Source organism: Pyrgilauda ruficollis, unplaced genomic scaffold (assembly GCF_017590135.1).
Source record: "Pyrgilauda ruficollis isolate IOZ18807 unplaced genomic scaffold, ASM1759013v1 scaffold100, whole genome shotgun sequence".
NCBI classification, from domain to species: domain Eukaryota; kingdom Metazoa; phylum Chordata; class Aves; order Passeriformes; family Passeridae; genus Pyrgilauda; species Pyrgilauda ruficollis.
In genome coordinates this window covers 1,439,531-1,451,014 of record NW_024508102.1, presented here as the reverse complement: position 1 = coordinate 1,451,014, position 11,484 = coordinate 1,439,531, and the positions used below count along the sequence as shown (strand labels likewise).

General features: G+C 58.4%; 1 protein-coding gene across 4 annotated transcripts; it reads right to left on the bottom strand.

Annotated features, from left to right (window-relative positions):
• Positions 1-2,498: 2,498 nt before the first annotated feature.
• On the bottom strand, positions 2,499-7,849 carry TULP1 (TUB like protein 1). Of its 4 annotated transcripts, none has more exons than XM_041468072.1 (10): positions 7,626-7,849; positions 7,292-7,396; positions 7,066-7,200; positions 6,792-6,886; positions 6,399-6,575; positions 5,952-6,064; positions 5,355-5,463; positions 5,061-5,159; positions 4,612-4,783; positions 2,499-3,827 (listed from the first exon to the last, which is right to left on the bottom strand). In XM_041468072.1, the coding sequence occupies exons 2-10, from the start codon at positions 7,335-7,337 to the stop codon at positions 3,694-3,696; spliced, it is 1,080 nt and encodes a 359-aa protein (XP_041324006.1). In that variant the 5' UTR covers positions 7,338-7,396; positions 7,626-7,849; the 3' UTR covers positions 2,499-3,693. The 4 variants fall into 4 exon arrangements, with proteins under 4 accessions (XP_041324006.1, XP_041324024.1, XP_041324016.1 ...); XM_041468090.1 differs by having other exon boundaries at positions 6,399-6,572; XM_041468082.1 differs by having other exon boundaries at positions 6,792-6,883.
• Positions 7,850-11,484: the final 3,635 nt, after the last annotated feature.

Genomic DNA, 11,484 nt, shown 5'->3' with positions numbered 1-11,484 from the left:
CATTGGGGCAGGGGTCTGGCCACAGCATCCAGCACAACTGGCAGCGATGCTGGGATGAGCTTGTTCAGGAGTGCAAAGATTCAAGGCTGGCACAGTGGTTTGTTTCCATTCTGCCTCTTAATTTTTATTTATTTTCCTCCTTCAGAAGTCCACAGTCCTTGTTTCTGCTATTTTTTTGTCCACTGGTGGGAACAGCAACTTCCTTTCTCAAATTATAATATAAAAGAGCTGCAAGCTACAACGCCATAAATAATATTTTCTTATGGCCAGAACATCCAAGTCTAGGCAACACACCAAGAACAGCTACAACATTGTAAAACTCCAACACTTCTCCAGAATGGATTCACTAATTAAAAAATTACTCCTTTTAAAAAGCAGTTGAAAAATATTGGCTTTCCCATTGCCGCCTGTCGCTTGCTGCATCGAGGAGCCCATCGTGCAAAGCCACAGCTGAGCTAGCCAGCAATGTCTGCCTTTCCCTCTAAAAAATGTGCCTAAATAAATAGAAGGGGAGGGGGAGGGAAGAGAAGAACACCTCATTGCAATCACTTCTTTAATTAATTAAAGTTCTGCCACTTCAAAGCTGGAGAGAGATCCCCCAGGGCTGGGGCCATGGCAGCTTGCTGGGAACCAAACATCTCCAGCCCTTCCACTGCTGGACAAGGAGTTTCCCAGGGCTGGTCTCCCCACCCACACCCCCCAGGATGTACCAGCCCTTCCCTCCTCAGGCTGCCTGCCCAGTGGGGCATTTACCACCTGGAACCCACAGAAATATCTGTCAGCCTCCCCAGGAGAGCAGGGCTCAGAGCTGGGTGCATGGAGCCCCCCAAAGCCCAGGGGTCTGCGGAAGAGGGAGAAGCCAGAGGCTGGAGAAGAGCCCCCACATCCACCTTCCTGCTCATCAGCATCTTTGCACTCATCAGCAGGGGATGAACCACGGAGAGAGCCACCAGCACTGCAGTGACACTGCTCCTGGCTGGGACGTGCTGTCAGCAGCGAGGTGGGGCCTTATTTTTTTCCTCCCCTTTGCCTTATAAGCACCTCTGCAAAAATAAAACTCATTTCCCAGGAGGTTCCCTTGAGGAGCTGACGACAGTCACCTCTGGCCACTGGCCACGTTTGTGCCCCTGCATGAGCACTTTGTGGGGTTAAATCCACGCCTACAGCACCAGCCCAAAGCCAGCACCCCTAAAACCTTCAGAAACCTCAGAGTCTCACACTGCAGGGAAAACATCACCCCTGGGGACTGAGGAAACCCTTTCTCTAAGGAATACACAGACTTTGGACTCAAACACCATTGATAAGGCTCTTTCTTCTTCTTTTTTTTTTTTATCTTTTCTTGCAGCAAGCATTCCTTTCACACCCACGCACACCCCAGCATCCTCAGCCATTGGTCTGCCGGCGCATCCGTCACACTTTCCGCCGGCCAAAGCAGATACACATTTCAACTGCTTCCATCCCTCATCTCCTCTGGTGTTAACAGCCAGCGCAAACAAAGGGCCCGAGTATCCATCGCCCTATTAAATTGTTTTCGTTTGTTTCTTCTGCCACAGTTGGTTTGCGTTAGAGGGTTTGTAGAAGGGATTTCGGGTGGGCGGCTGAGGCAGTGGCTGCTCTGACATCGGGTGACACTGAAGGGACACCCGTGACAGGGATTTTGCTGAACCTGAAGGGTTTGCAAGCAACAATGGGCAAATGGAAAATGGAAACTTTTTGGGCGAGGGGATGGAGAATGAACCTGAGGAGCAGCTGGGATAACAGCAGCCAGAATTTGGGGAGCCCAAACCCCTCTCTCTCACCCGGCTGCTTCTTTTCTCCTTGCACTGGAGGAAATGGGGACAAGCATGAGCTCAACCGTTAGCTGAGCTCGTCCCGATTTCAAACAGATGTTGGGTTTGTGGCTGGATTTGGGCAGAAAGCTCTTGCTTTCCCCACATTTGCTGGCCATACCTCATCAGGGACGCTGGCCCCGAACTGCTGGGGCTGGTTCTCCCTTCAACTCACAAGATGTTCTCTGAGCTCGCTGCGTGGGTAATGGATGATGTCCCACGTGGGCTGGCCTGTCCCCAAGCTGTCCACCTCTGCCTGCCCCACCACAAGCATCTGCCCAAGAATCATGAAGGATTCATACAGCTGGGGAAGATCTCTACTCCCATTGGTAAAGCCACTGGGGCAGATGTTCACCAGTGGTCCAGCAGCTCATGGTTCCCCTGTCACTGTCATCTGTCCTCAGCTCCACGCTCCAGGCTCAGCCCATGGTGATGTTGCAACACTGCCCAGAGAGGATGAGCATCCCACTTGCACAATCACATCCATCTCATCCATCTGCTCCTCAGCCTTTCTGCTGCAGCTGCCTCTCAGCTGCATTGACTTGGGGGGCTCATATCACCCCCAGAATGAGGGAACAACCCCTTTGTGTCCTGGGAAGGGAATCCCACACGGTTCTGGAGTCAGTGTGTGAGCTGAGCAGGTGAGAAACAGCACCAGAGAGCTGAGGATGGCATTTCAGGGCTCCTTGGCATGTCCCTGTTTTTTCTCACCACTGAATTAATCAGATTTATTTATGCAGCCAAATCCTCACCCCATAACTGGTGAAACTGGGGGCATGAGCTGTCCTGCTCCCAGCGAGCTGCCTCTCTCCAGCATCTGCTGACAGGGGATGGCACCTTCTGTCCCCCACCTCTCATGTGCAGAGAGCACCAGTGAGGCAGCTGTGGGGACACCTGGAGGGGCATCCCAGGGTAAAGGGGCAGCGAGGGTTGAGGGCACGGGGAGCTGAGCAGGGCCCGTCTGGGTGCTGAGCGTGACTCAGCACCACACCACACCTCATGAGTCACTCCTCTGCTTCCTGGTGCACCCTGAGTTTTCTCTTCCAGGTCTCTCCTGGCAGCTGGGCCACCTGCCAGCAATGCAAGCTCTGCCTCACGTGCCTGCCAGCCCTCCCCTGCTGGCACTGTCACCCCTCGGCACGTGCCCGTGTGCTGCCGGTGCCAGGCTGCTTCTCAGGGCCCCAAATCCCCAGCAGTTTCTGGGCAGTGAGGTGAGACCCAGTGGGTACAAACACACCGTGGGCATCAGCCATCCGCTCACACCGGGGCAAAACGGGGAAAAAGAGGGGCTTTGTGCTTGGTGGGCAAGGAGCTGGGATGGGAGCTTAGGCAGAGCCCACCTGCACGTGGGCAGGGATGAGGAGATACAAAGTGAGGAGACCACCTACCCCCTTCTCATTGGGAGACTGAGCATAAACCATAACAAACAAACAAAAAAAAACCAAAAAACAAAAAACCAAAAAACCCAAAGCAAAACAACAACAAAAAAAACCACCAAAAAAAAACAACAAAAAAGCAGGGGGTGGCGGATGAGTTTCCAGGACCTGAGTCCAAAGGGATGAGACAGGGATTGCAGTTAGCCTCATCTGCTGAATATGAATATGAATATACCTGGCTCTGCCATCACCCCAGCCCAGCGATTTGCCCCAAATTTGCCTGGAGAGGCAGGGTGGCTGCAGCTGGGTGAGCATCCCACAGCCCTCGGTGGGCACCAGGTGCCTTGAACCACCCCGGGAACAGCCGTGACTGCAAGAAGGTGGAAGTGCAGGGAGCGGAACAGGACAGGGCTGCAGGAGCATCCTGCGGGCACTGGCGGGTGGTCCCGGTGGTCCCAGTGGTCCCGGCAGCCCCGGCGGTCCCGGTGCTACTCGCAGGCCAGCTTCCCGTCGAAGCTGGAGAGGGCGATGGCGAAGGCCTGCACGGCGCACAGCGGGTAGTTGTAGTCCATGGTGAAGGCGTCGTCCGCCACCCGCCCAAACTGCATCACGATGTAGTCAGCTGCGGGAGAGAGGGCGAGCCAGCTCTGTCACCTGTGCCCCCAGCCTGCCTCTCCCTGTCCCTGTCCCCAGCGAGCCCACGCCGCAGCGGCCGAAAGAAGCTGCCCACGCACCCCCACCCCAGCTCAGCCCGGGGCTCCTGTGCTCTACTGCAGCACCGATCGCCAAAATGCAGCCTTTTCCCGTGGTGCCTCCAGCACCCACCTCCCTGGGTGCCACAGCCCCCCAAGGGACAGGGACCCCACTCACCCCACCCCCCCCTTGACCGTGGGATTGCTGCTGCTGGAGGGCGGGTGACAGGAAATCTGTAAAAATAACCAGGGGCCCTCAAGAGGCTTTTTCTGTCCCGTAACCCAACACCCCGGAGGCCAAGGGCTTCTGACTGCGCCGGACAGGTGACGAGCAGCCGCATCCAGGCAGAGCTGCTGCCACCCCTGAGGGACCGTCCCCGAGGCTCAGTGCACCCCAGGGTGAGCCTGCCAGCAGTGTGCTGGGGACAATGCTCTGGGTTGGGTGGGTGGCTGGAGTGTGATGGGGGCTCAGCACCCCACAGCATCTGTCCTTGCCCTAAAGCTGCCTGGCAACAGGAGCCTCACATGCTGCCCCTGCCAGCGCCAGGGCCCAAGGGCAGCTCCTGCAGGGAGACCTGTCTGGCTTCATCCCAGCTCCACAAAGGCAGGCAGGGCTCCAGAGCGTGAAAAAAACTGAACTTCAACAAAAACACTGGGTGCTGGGGCCAGCTCATGAGGCAGTGCTCCCCCAGCCTATCCCCTGTCCCAGCTTACGGTCACTGCTGTGCACGATCTGGAAATTTTTGACGGAGGCGTGGGTGACCCGGCCGTGGAAATTGAGGACGTAGGATTGGGTCTCGTCGTTCCACACTGGGGCTTTGTTGTGCAGCTCGATCACGTTGTCCATGTTCCTGTTCTGCCATCGCATCAGGAGGCCGTCGTTATCCTGGGGAGGGGCAAGAGGGAGGGGAGGAGAGTTGGGGTGACCCCTCCAGAGCCCTGCCACCTCCCTGTGGCATCCTGGGGGATGCTCTGTAACAGAACCCAGCTGGAAATGGGATCTATTATGGGGAAAAAGACACCATGTCTCCCACCTCCCAGGGACATCTTGAATTTTAGGGACACCTGAAAGCCTCTCCATGCCCCAAGATGGGTAAAATCCAAGGTGATGCCCAGCAAATTCACCTCCCAAGGTATTTCTCTCAGTCTGGCCCCTGACTTACGTTCCGGGGCCGGATGGGCACCCTCTCACAGTCAGCATTCATCCCAGGGATGATGACAGTCATCTTCCGGGGGCCTTTGAACCCTAAAACGTTGGTCTCCTACAAGAGAAACCCCTTCCCTAAAACCAGCCACCACCGCGGCTTACAGCCTCTCAGGGGGGCTGAACGAGGGCTCGGGGGTGGCTCCAGCCCACCCCATGTGTCTGCAAGCCCCAGTGGAGGGGTGCAGGGTGGGAACCCCTCTCTCCCTGCCCGGGAGAGGCGGGAAGGGGCTCCCTGTGTGGCTGCTCTTACGTAGACCACGGCCGAGAGCTCCTGCCGCACGTTGGACCAGTCAGCATTGGCCCTGTCGGGGTTGGCGCCGTTGTCGAACACGGTGAACCTCGTCCCCATCAGGTTGGATCTGCAGCCAAGGGTGGGACGTGGCCGTGGCTGATGCCACCGAGTCCCCTCTGCCCCCTCTGTGGCCTCTCTCCAGGCACAGCCTTGGTTTTGGTCTGGCTGCAAACCCCCGGTGCTGCTCCCCGCCAATGCCGACCTTCCCGCTCTTCAGTGGTTTTCTTGGGTTCAAGGAACCCCCAAATCGGGGTGTGACAGGGTGCTGCCACCACGGGGACCCCCAGCATTGCTGTGTGGCTGCTGGCAGTGCGGGCTGGGACTTGCCAGGTGCCTTTTCTAGCCATGACCTGTCTGCTGGGAGGAACCGGCCAAGCTTGTTTTCCCCTGTCAGCCCCCCACCACTCCTCAGGTCAGACACGGCAGTGGGAAATGCTGAATTTAACCTCCTGTCTGTGCCAGCCATAGCTTGGGACAGCCTGTAAGTCATGGAGTGGGAAGAGGGTGCTGCAGAAACGGGGTGCCACCAAGCTGGGGTGCCAGCTCTGCTCCTACCTCAGCTTCCCGATGAAGTTCTCTCCACCCCGTGACAGGTCAGTGGGGTCGATGGAGATGAGGTAGTTGGAGGTTTTGCTCTTCTTACGCTTTCTCCCAGCAAGGAGGAACACCTGGCAGAGCAGTGGGACCATGTGGGAATGGCACATTGTCACTGCCATTGTCACTGCTGTCCCCCCAGTCACTGCCATGACCTTGAGCAAGCCATGAAGATGATCCCCAAAATACTGACTGCATTACAGGGCAGGAGGGGCTGAGCCCAGCCCAGCTTTAGCACGGCTCTGTAGCCACTGTTAGCTCATCCTCCCAGGCACCACCCACAGGAACTGCAGCAGAGGAGAGCAGCCTCATTCAGGGTGCACCAGCACAGCGGGGTGAGGTGAGCATCCCCCAAACCCTGAGGGTGCTCTCTGGGATGGATATCTCCATGCCCCCGCCCCAAATCACCTTCTTGTCATTGTCCAAGTGCAGGTAGTAGGTGGGGTAAAGCCCCCTGTCCATGCCCTTCTTGTCCCGTGTCACCCGGCACTTGACGGTCACGCCCTGCGGCGCCGGCTGCAGCACGAACTCCTCCAGGTTGTCCACCTCGATGACAGGGGACGGGGGCCTCTCCTCCTTCTGCTGCTGCGTGAGAGGGGATGGTGACCCCAGAGCCCCCCTGCCTCCCCACTAATTGCTCCTTGGTGTCCATCCCCCCCGGGTTCTGCAGCTGGTGGCTTTGGGGACACTCTGGTGGCTCTCAGCGGGGGATGCTGCAAACCTCCTGACCTGCCCTGAGGGGAAGAGCTGCTCTTCTCCCACCCTGAGGGGTTTCCCATGGCTCTGAGGGGTCTTTTGTACCTTCTTTGATTTCTTTGCTTTCCCCTTCTTGTTGGAGTTCTTCTGCTGGGCCTCTGGGGTCTCCTCTTCACTCTCAGCCCCTTTGGGAGGAACTGCTGGCAGGAACAGGTAGGGACACAGAAGGGAGAAGATCCTGACTCTACTGAGCCCCAAAATCAAGCTCAGCATAGACCAGTGTCAACATCAATGATTGTAACCCCCTCTCCATGGCCAAGCTCACTGCACCCCCAGAAGCCCCACCAGAACCCCCCACCCCCCAGTGCTGGGCTCTCACCTTTCTTTTTGGATTTTCTCTCTTTTGGGGGGTCCCCACCAGTCTGAAAGAGGGATGCTGGGTTTTTCTTCTTCTCTGACCTAATGGGTTTGGTGCTGGAGTCAGAATCGTCCTCCTCATCGCTGCTGGTGGCGGCTGTGAGGGACACAGGGGACATGGTCACACAACACTGGTGATGCCATCAGGCAGCAGCACTGGCTGCCTCCTCCTCCTGCTCATCCCATACCTTTCTTCTTGCTTTTCTTCTCCTTCTTCACCTGGAACACGGACATTGGCTCCTTCTTGGTGCTTTTGGCAGATTTGGCTTTGCTGTCAGGGTCGCTCTTGTCTTCTGCTGGGACAGAGGAGCTGATGAGCAGCCAGCCAGGGGGACGGGAATGGGCAGTGATGGGGACAGGGTCGGAGCAGCAGAAAGGGCTGAGCTGGGGGGAGATCGCCTGGGGAGGGGGCGATGGCTCTGCAGCCCCCTGAGCCTCCGGGACAGTGAAGGCACTTCCCTCGTCCAGCAAGGCCAGATCCCAAAGCTGGGCTTAAGCCATCCCTGTCCCCTACGCACTCACCCTTTGTCTTCAGCTTCTTCTCCCCCCCGCCTGAGAGAGGCTCTTTGGGAAGCTTCTTCTTGAGCTTTTTCGGCGGGTTTTTATTCTCCACCTCTTCTTCCTCATCCTCCTCATCCTCAGCCGGCTCTGCCCGGAGGTGACCGCGGCATCAGCCAACACAACACCCTTGGGCAGCGGGGTCCCCCAGCGAGGAGGGGCCGTGGCTGGCGGCAGCGGCCGGAGCGGGGCTCTCGCTGTCCCCGGCGGTGCCGGGGTCCGGCCCGGCCGTGTCCAGCCGCAGCCAGAGCGCTCTCTCGCGGCCGCAGCCGAGCCGAGCCGAGCCGAGCCGCTCCTCGCTCCCGGGGACCGCAGTGTCACCTCCCCCGGGAGTGTGCCACCCCCCTCTGTCCCTCGATACCCGCTCCCCGAGCAAGGCAGCGAGCGCAGCTCCCCCGCCACATCCCCGCTCCTCCCAGGTCCGGAGCGGGGTTTAGGCAGAAAGCTCTGCCGGGGATGAGCAGAGCCCCGGCACAGCCCCGGCACAGCCCCCGCAGGCACCGGGAGCACCCCCGGCGCTATCGCGACCTGGTACCGGGGCACACGAGGTGCCACGAGTCTGCAGAGGGTCGGGTGTTGGGTGTTGCCCCCGCACCTTGTGGTTTCTTGGAGCCCTTGGGCACTTGGGAGCGGGGAGCCAGGCTTTCCTTCTTCTTCCGAGGCTCCTTGGGGAATTTGGAGGAAGGGTCCTTGTCGCTCTCCTCCTCCCCCTTCTCCTCCTTCTTCTTCCTCACCTTCTTCACCCCTGCACGTTTCAAGGGATGGCCACTATGGAGAGTGCCTCGGGAGCAGGGTGGGGCGCCCCAGTTCCCCGGGGGCTGTGGGGGGCTGTGCTCACCCTGTGCCGGGGCTGGGGGCTCCTCTGCAGCCCCTGCCTCACTCGGCTTCTTCACCCGCGGCCGCCGTGGTTTGGCCTCGGGCTCCAGCCCAGGCTCCTGCCTCTTCTTCTTCAGCTTCTGCCCTCATGGACGGTGCTGCAGAGGTGGTGCCAGCTTAAACACCTTTTCCCTTTACCAGGGAACCCCTGCTCCATCAGCACTGGGTTCCTTCCAGAAATACAGCCAGGCTTTTCCCCGGCCCAGCACGGGAGCAGGGGACACCCTGCCACCTTCCCAAGTGTCACTTACCGTGGGGCAGCCCCCCGAGGAAGGCAGAGGGAGGAAAACACAAAGGTCTGTTAGCAGACAGACAGAACACCTGCCCTGGGACAGCCCTGGAGGTGAGGGATGGGATGATGGTGCTGCTGTGACACCGTGTCAGCACAGAGGGACAAATCACACAGGGGACCCTGGCTGGGAGCCACTCTGGGCACTGGTGGCCACTCTGGGCACCTGAGCTGGGACAGGGGACACAAGGAGGGGCAGACAGCCTGGACTGTCACCTCCATCAGCTCTCACACCCACAAGAAGCTCCTGTGCATGGCAAGCAGGTCAGCAGGAGCAAGGAAGCAGCAGGATTAGGCACAGCATACCTAATCCTGGTTAGCTGGGGCTATAAATAACCCCGATTTACCAAATACAGAGCATGTGGGTCAGCACCTGGCTCTGGGCAGGAGGTATTTGGGGAGTGGGTGTCAGCTCAGGGCTCTCAGAAAGTGATCTCAGCAAATCCAGGTGTACCGAGGCTTCCGCTGCCCAACGGAGCATCTTGCCCCTCGCAGGGCTTTCCCTTCTCCCACGTGCTCCAGGGCAGCGTGTGAAGGTGTTTTGCAAAAAGTGGGATCCTGATGGATCCCTGTGATATCCCAGGACTGTGAATTTGGGGAGGGGGAGCTGGGGGCTCCATGGTGAAGATGGGAACTGGCTGTTTTCTTCCGTGTCATGAGCTCACACGGAAAATCTCCTTTGCACCCCCTAATCCCTTAAGCAGCTGCAGGGTGGGCAACCACTCCCTTACTTAACAAAGCCCTTCAAGGAGGAGCTGCTGATTAAAAATTAAATTGGGTGGTGGATGAAATTGCTGCTGAGAGCCTTCCAAGGCTGGGGGGCACTGGGGGGCTGTTCTGAAAGGCAGGCAAGGGGGGTCTGGCTTTCAGGGTCATGGCCTGGGGAAAGTGAGTCACAGTTTACAGCTTAACTGAGGGGCTTAATTAAATTGTTATCTAAGAACTAGGATCCCTCCTCATGGGGTGCTTCAAAGTGGTGGAGGGGGGATTCAGAAGGATGCACAAAGAAGGGAGGGCTGTGGAATTGTCTCTACCCACCTGCTCTGGAGGGGGTTCCCAAAAATCTCATGCCCTCACAGGCTGCAGCACCCCAATAGAGCAGCCCCAAATTTGCCTTGGTGTGGGCTCTGGGGTTTGAGTGTCTCTGGTGTCCTCAGACCTTGGGGACAGCCCACAGCAGGGGATGGTGGCACATGGGATGGAGGGGAAGGATTTTTTTCTCACCTGTTTGGGTTTGTGCTGTTGGGGGCTCCCCGGCTCTTCACTGGGGCTGTGGGGCACAGAAACCAAAAGGATGAGGGCTTTCAGCCCTCCACAGACCCTGGGGGCACGAGATTGCCCCGATTCTTGGTAAAGGGGGAAAGGTCATTCTTTTATTTGGTTCCAGCAGCATTTCCCTGTCTCCACTGGGTCGAGCTTGCCTGACATCATCCCTCCTAACAGAGCACAGGACAGGCTCTGTCTTGGCCGGGGGAGACAGCAAGGAGCTTAATTTGGGGATCCCCATCTAACAAACTTTTCCTCTCTGTAAATCAGTGAGCATCATCCCACCAACCCCCAAAGAAACAACACCGTGATTAAACTGCTCACTGAACTGCGCTGAAATTGAAAACAGGAGGAAAAGGAGCAGGAGGAGAGGGGAGTACGCTGGGGGTGTCCAGGACATCTCCCACCCTATGGATGCCACACTGCAGATCCCACACTGCAGATCTCACCCCATGGATCCCACACTGCAGATCCCATCCCATGGATCCCACACTGTAGATCCCACCCCATGGATCCTACCCTGCAGATCCCACCCCGTGGATCCCGCAGTGCAGATCCCACCCCATGGATCCCACACTGCAGATCCCACACTGCAGATCCCACACTGCAGATCCCACACTGCAGATCCCACACTGCAGATCCCACACTGCAGATCCCACACTGCAGATCCCACACTGCAGATCCCACACTGCAGATCCCACACTGCAGATCCCACACTGCAGATCCCACACTGCAGATCCCACACTGCAGATCCCACACTGCAGATCCCACACTGCAGATCCCACACTGCAGATCCCACACTGCAGATCCCATCCCATGGATCCCACACTGTAGATCCCACCCCATGGATCCTACCCTGCAGATCCCGCCCCGTGGATCCCGCAGTGCAGATCCCACCCCAAGGATCCCAGGGGGCTGTTCTGAAAGGCAGGGAAGGGGGGGATCTGGCTTTCAGGGTCATGGCCTGGGGAAAGCTCAGTTGTAAACCCAGTGGATCCCACCCTACAGATCCCACCCCCACGGATCCCACCCTGCGGACCCCACCCCGCATCACCCACCCCACAGACCCCACCCAGCCTCCGGCACCGACCTGTCGGCAGCCCAGACCTCTCTCAGGATCTCCGTCTGCAGCGGCATCGCTCCGGCACAGCCCGGCACGGCCCGCCCTGGCTCGGCACGGCACGGCACGGCTCGGCTCGGCTCGGTCCTGCCCTGCACCCCTAGCAGCCCAGGGCCATGGGCTCAGTCCCAGCCACAGCAGCCAGAGCGGCCTCGGCCGCCTCCGCAATCTCCGGGCTGGGAGGAGGAGAAGGGAAAGGAGGAAGAGCAGGTGGAGGAGGTGATTAACTTTATTTCTCCTGAAACTCGGTTAATAGGATTTCAGGGGCTGGC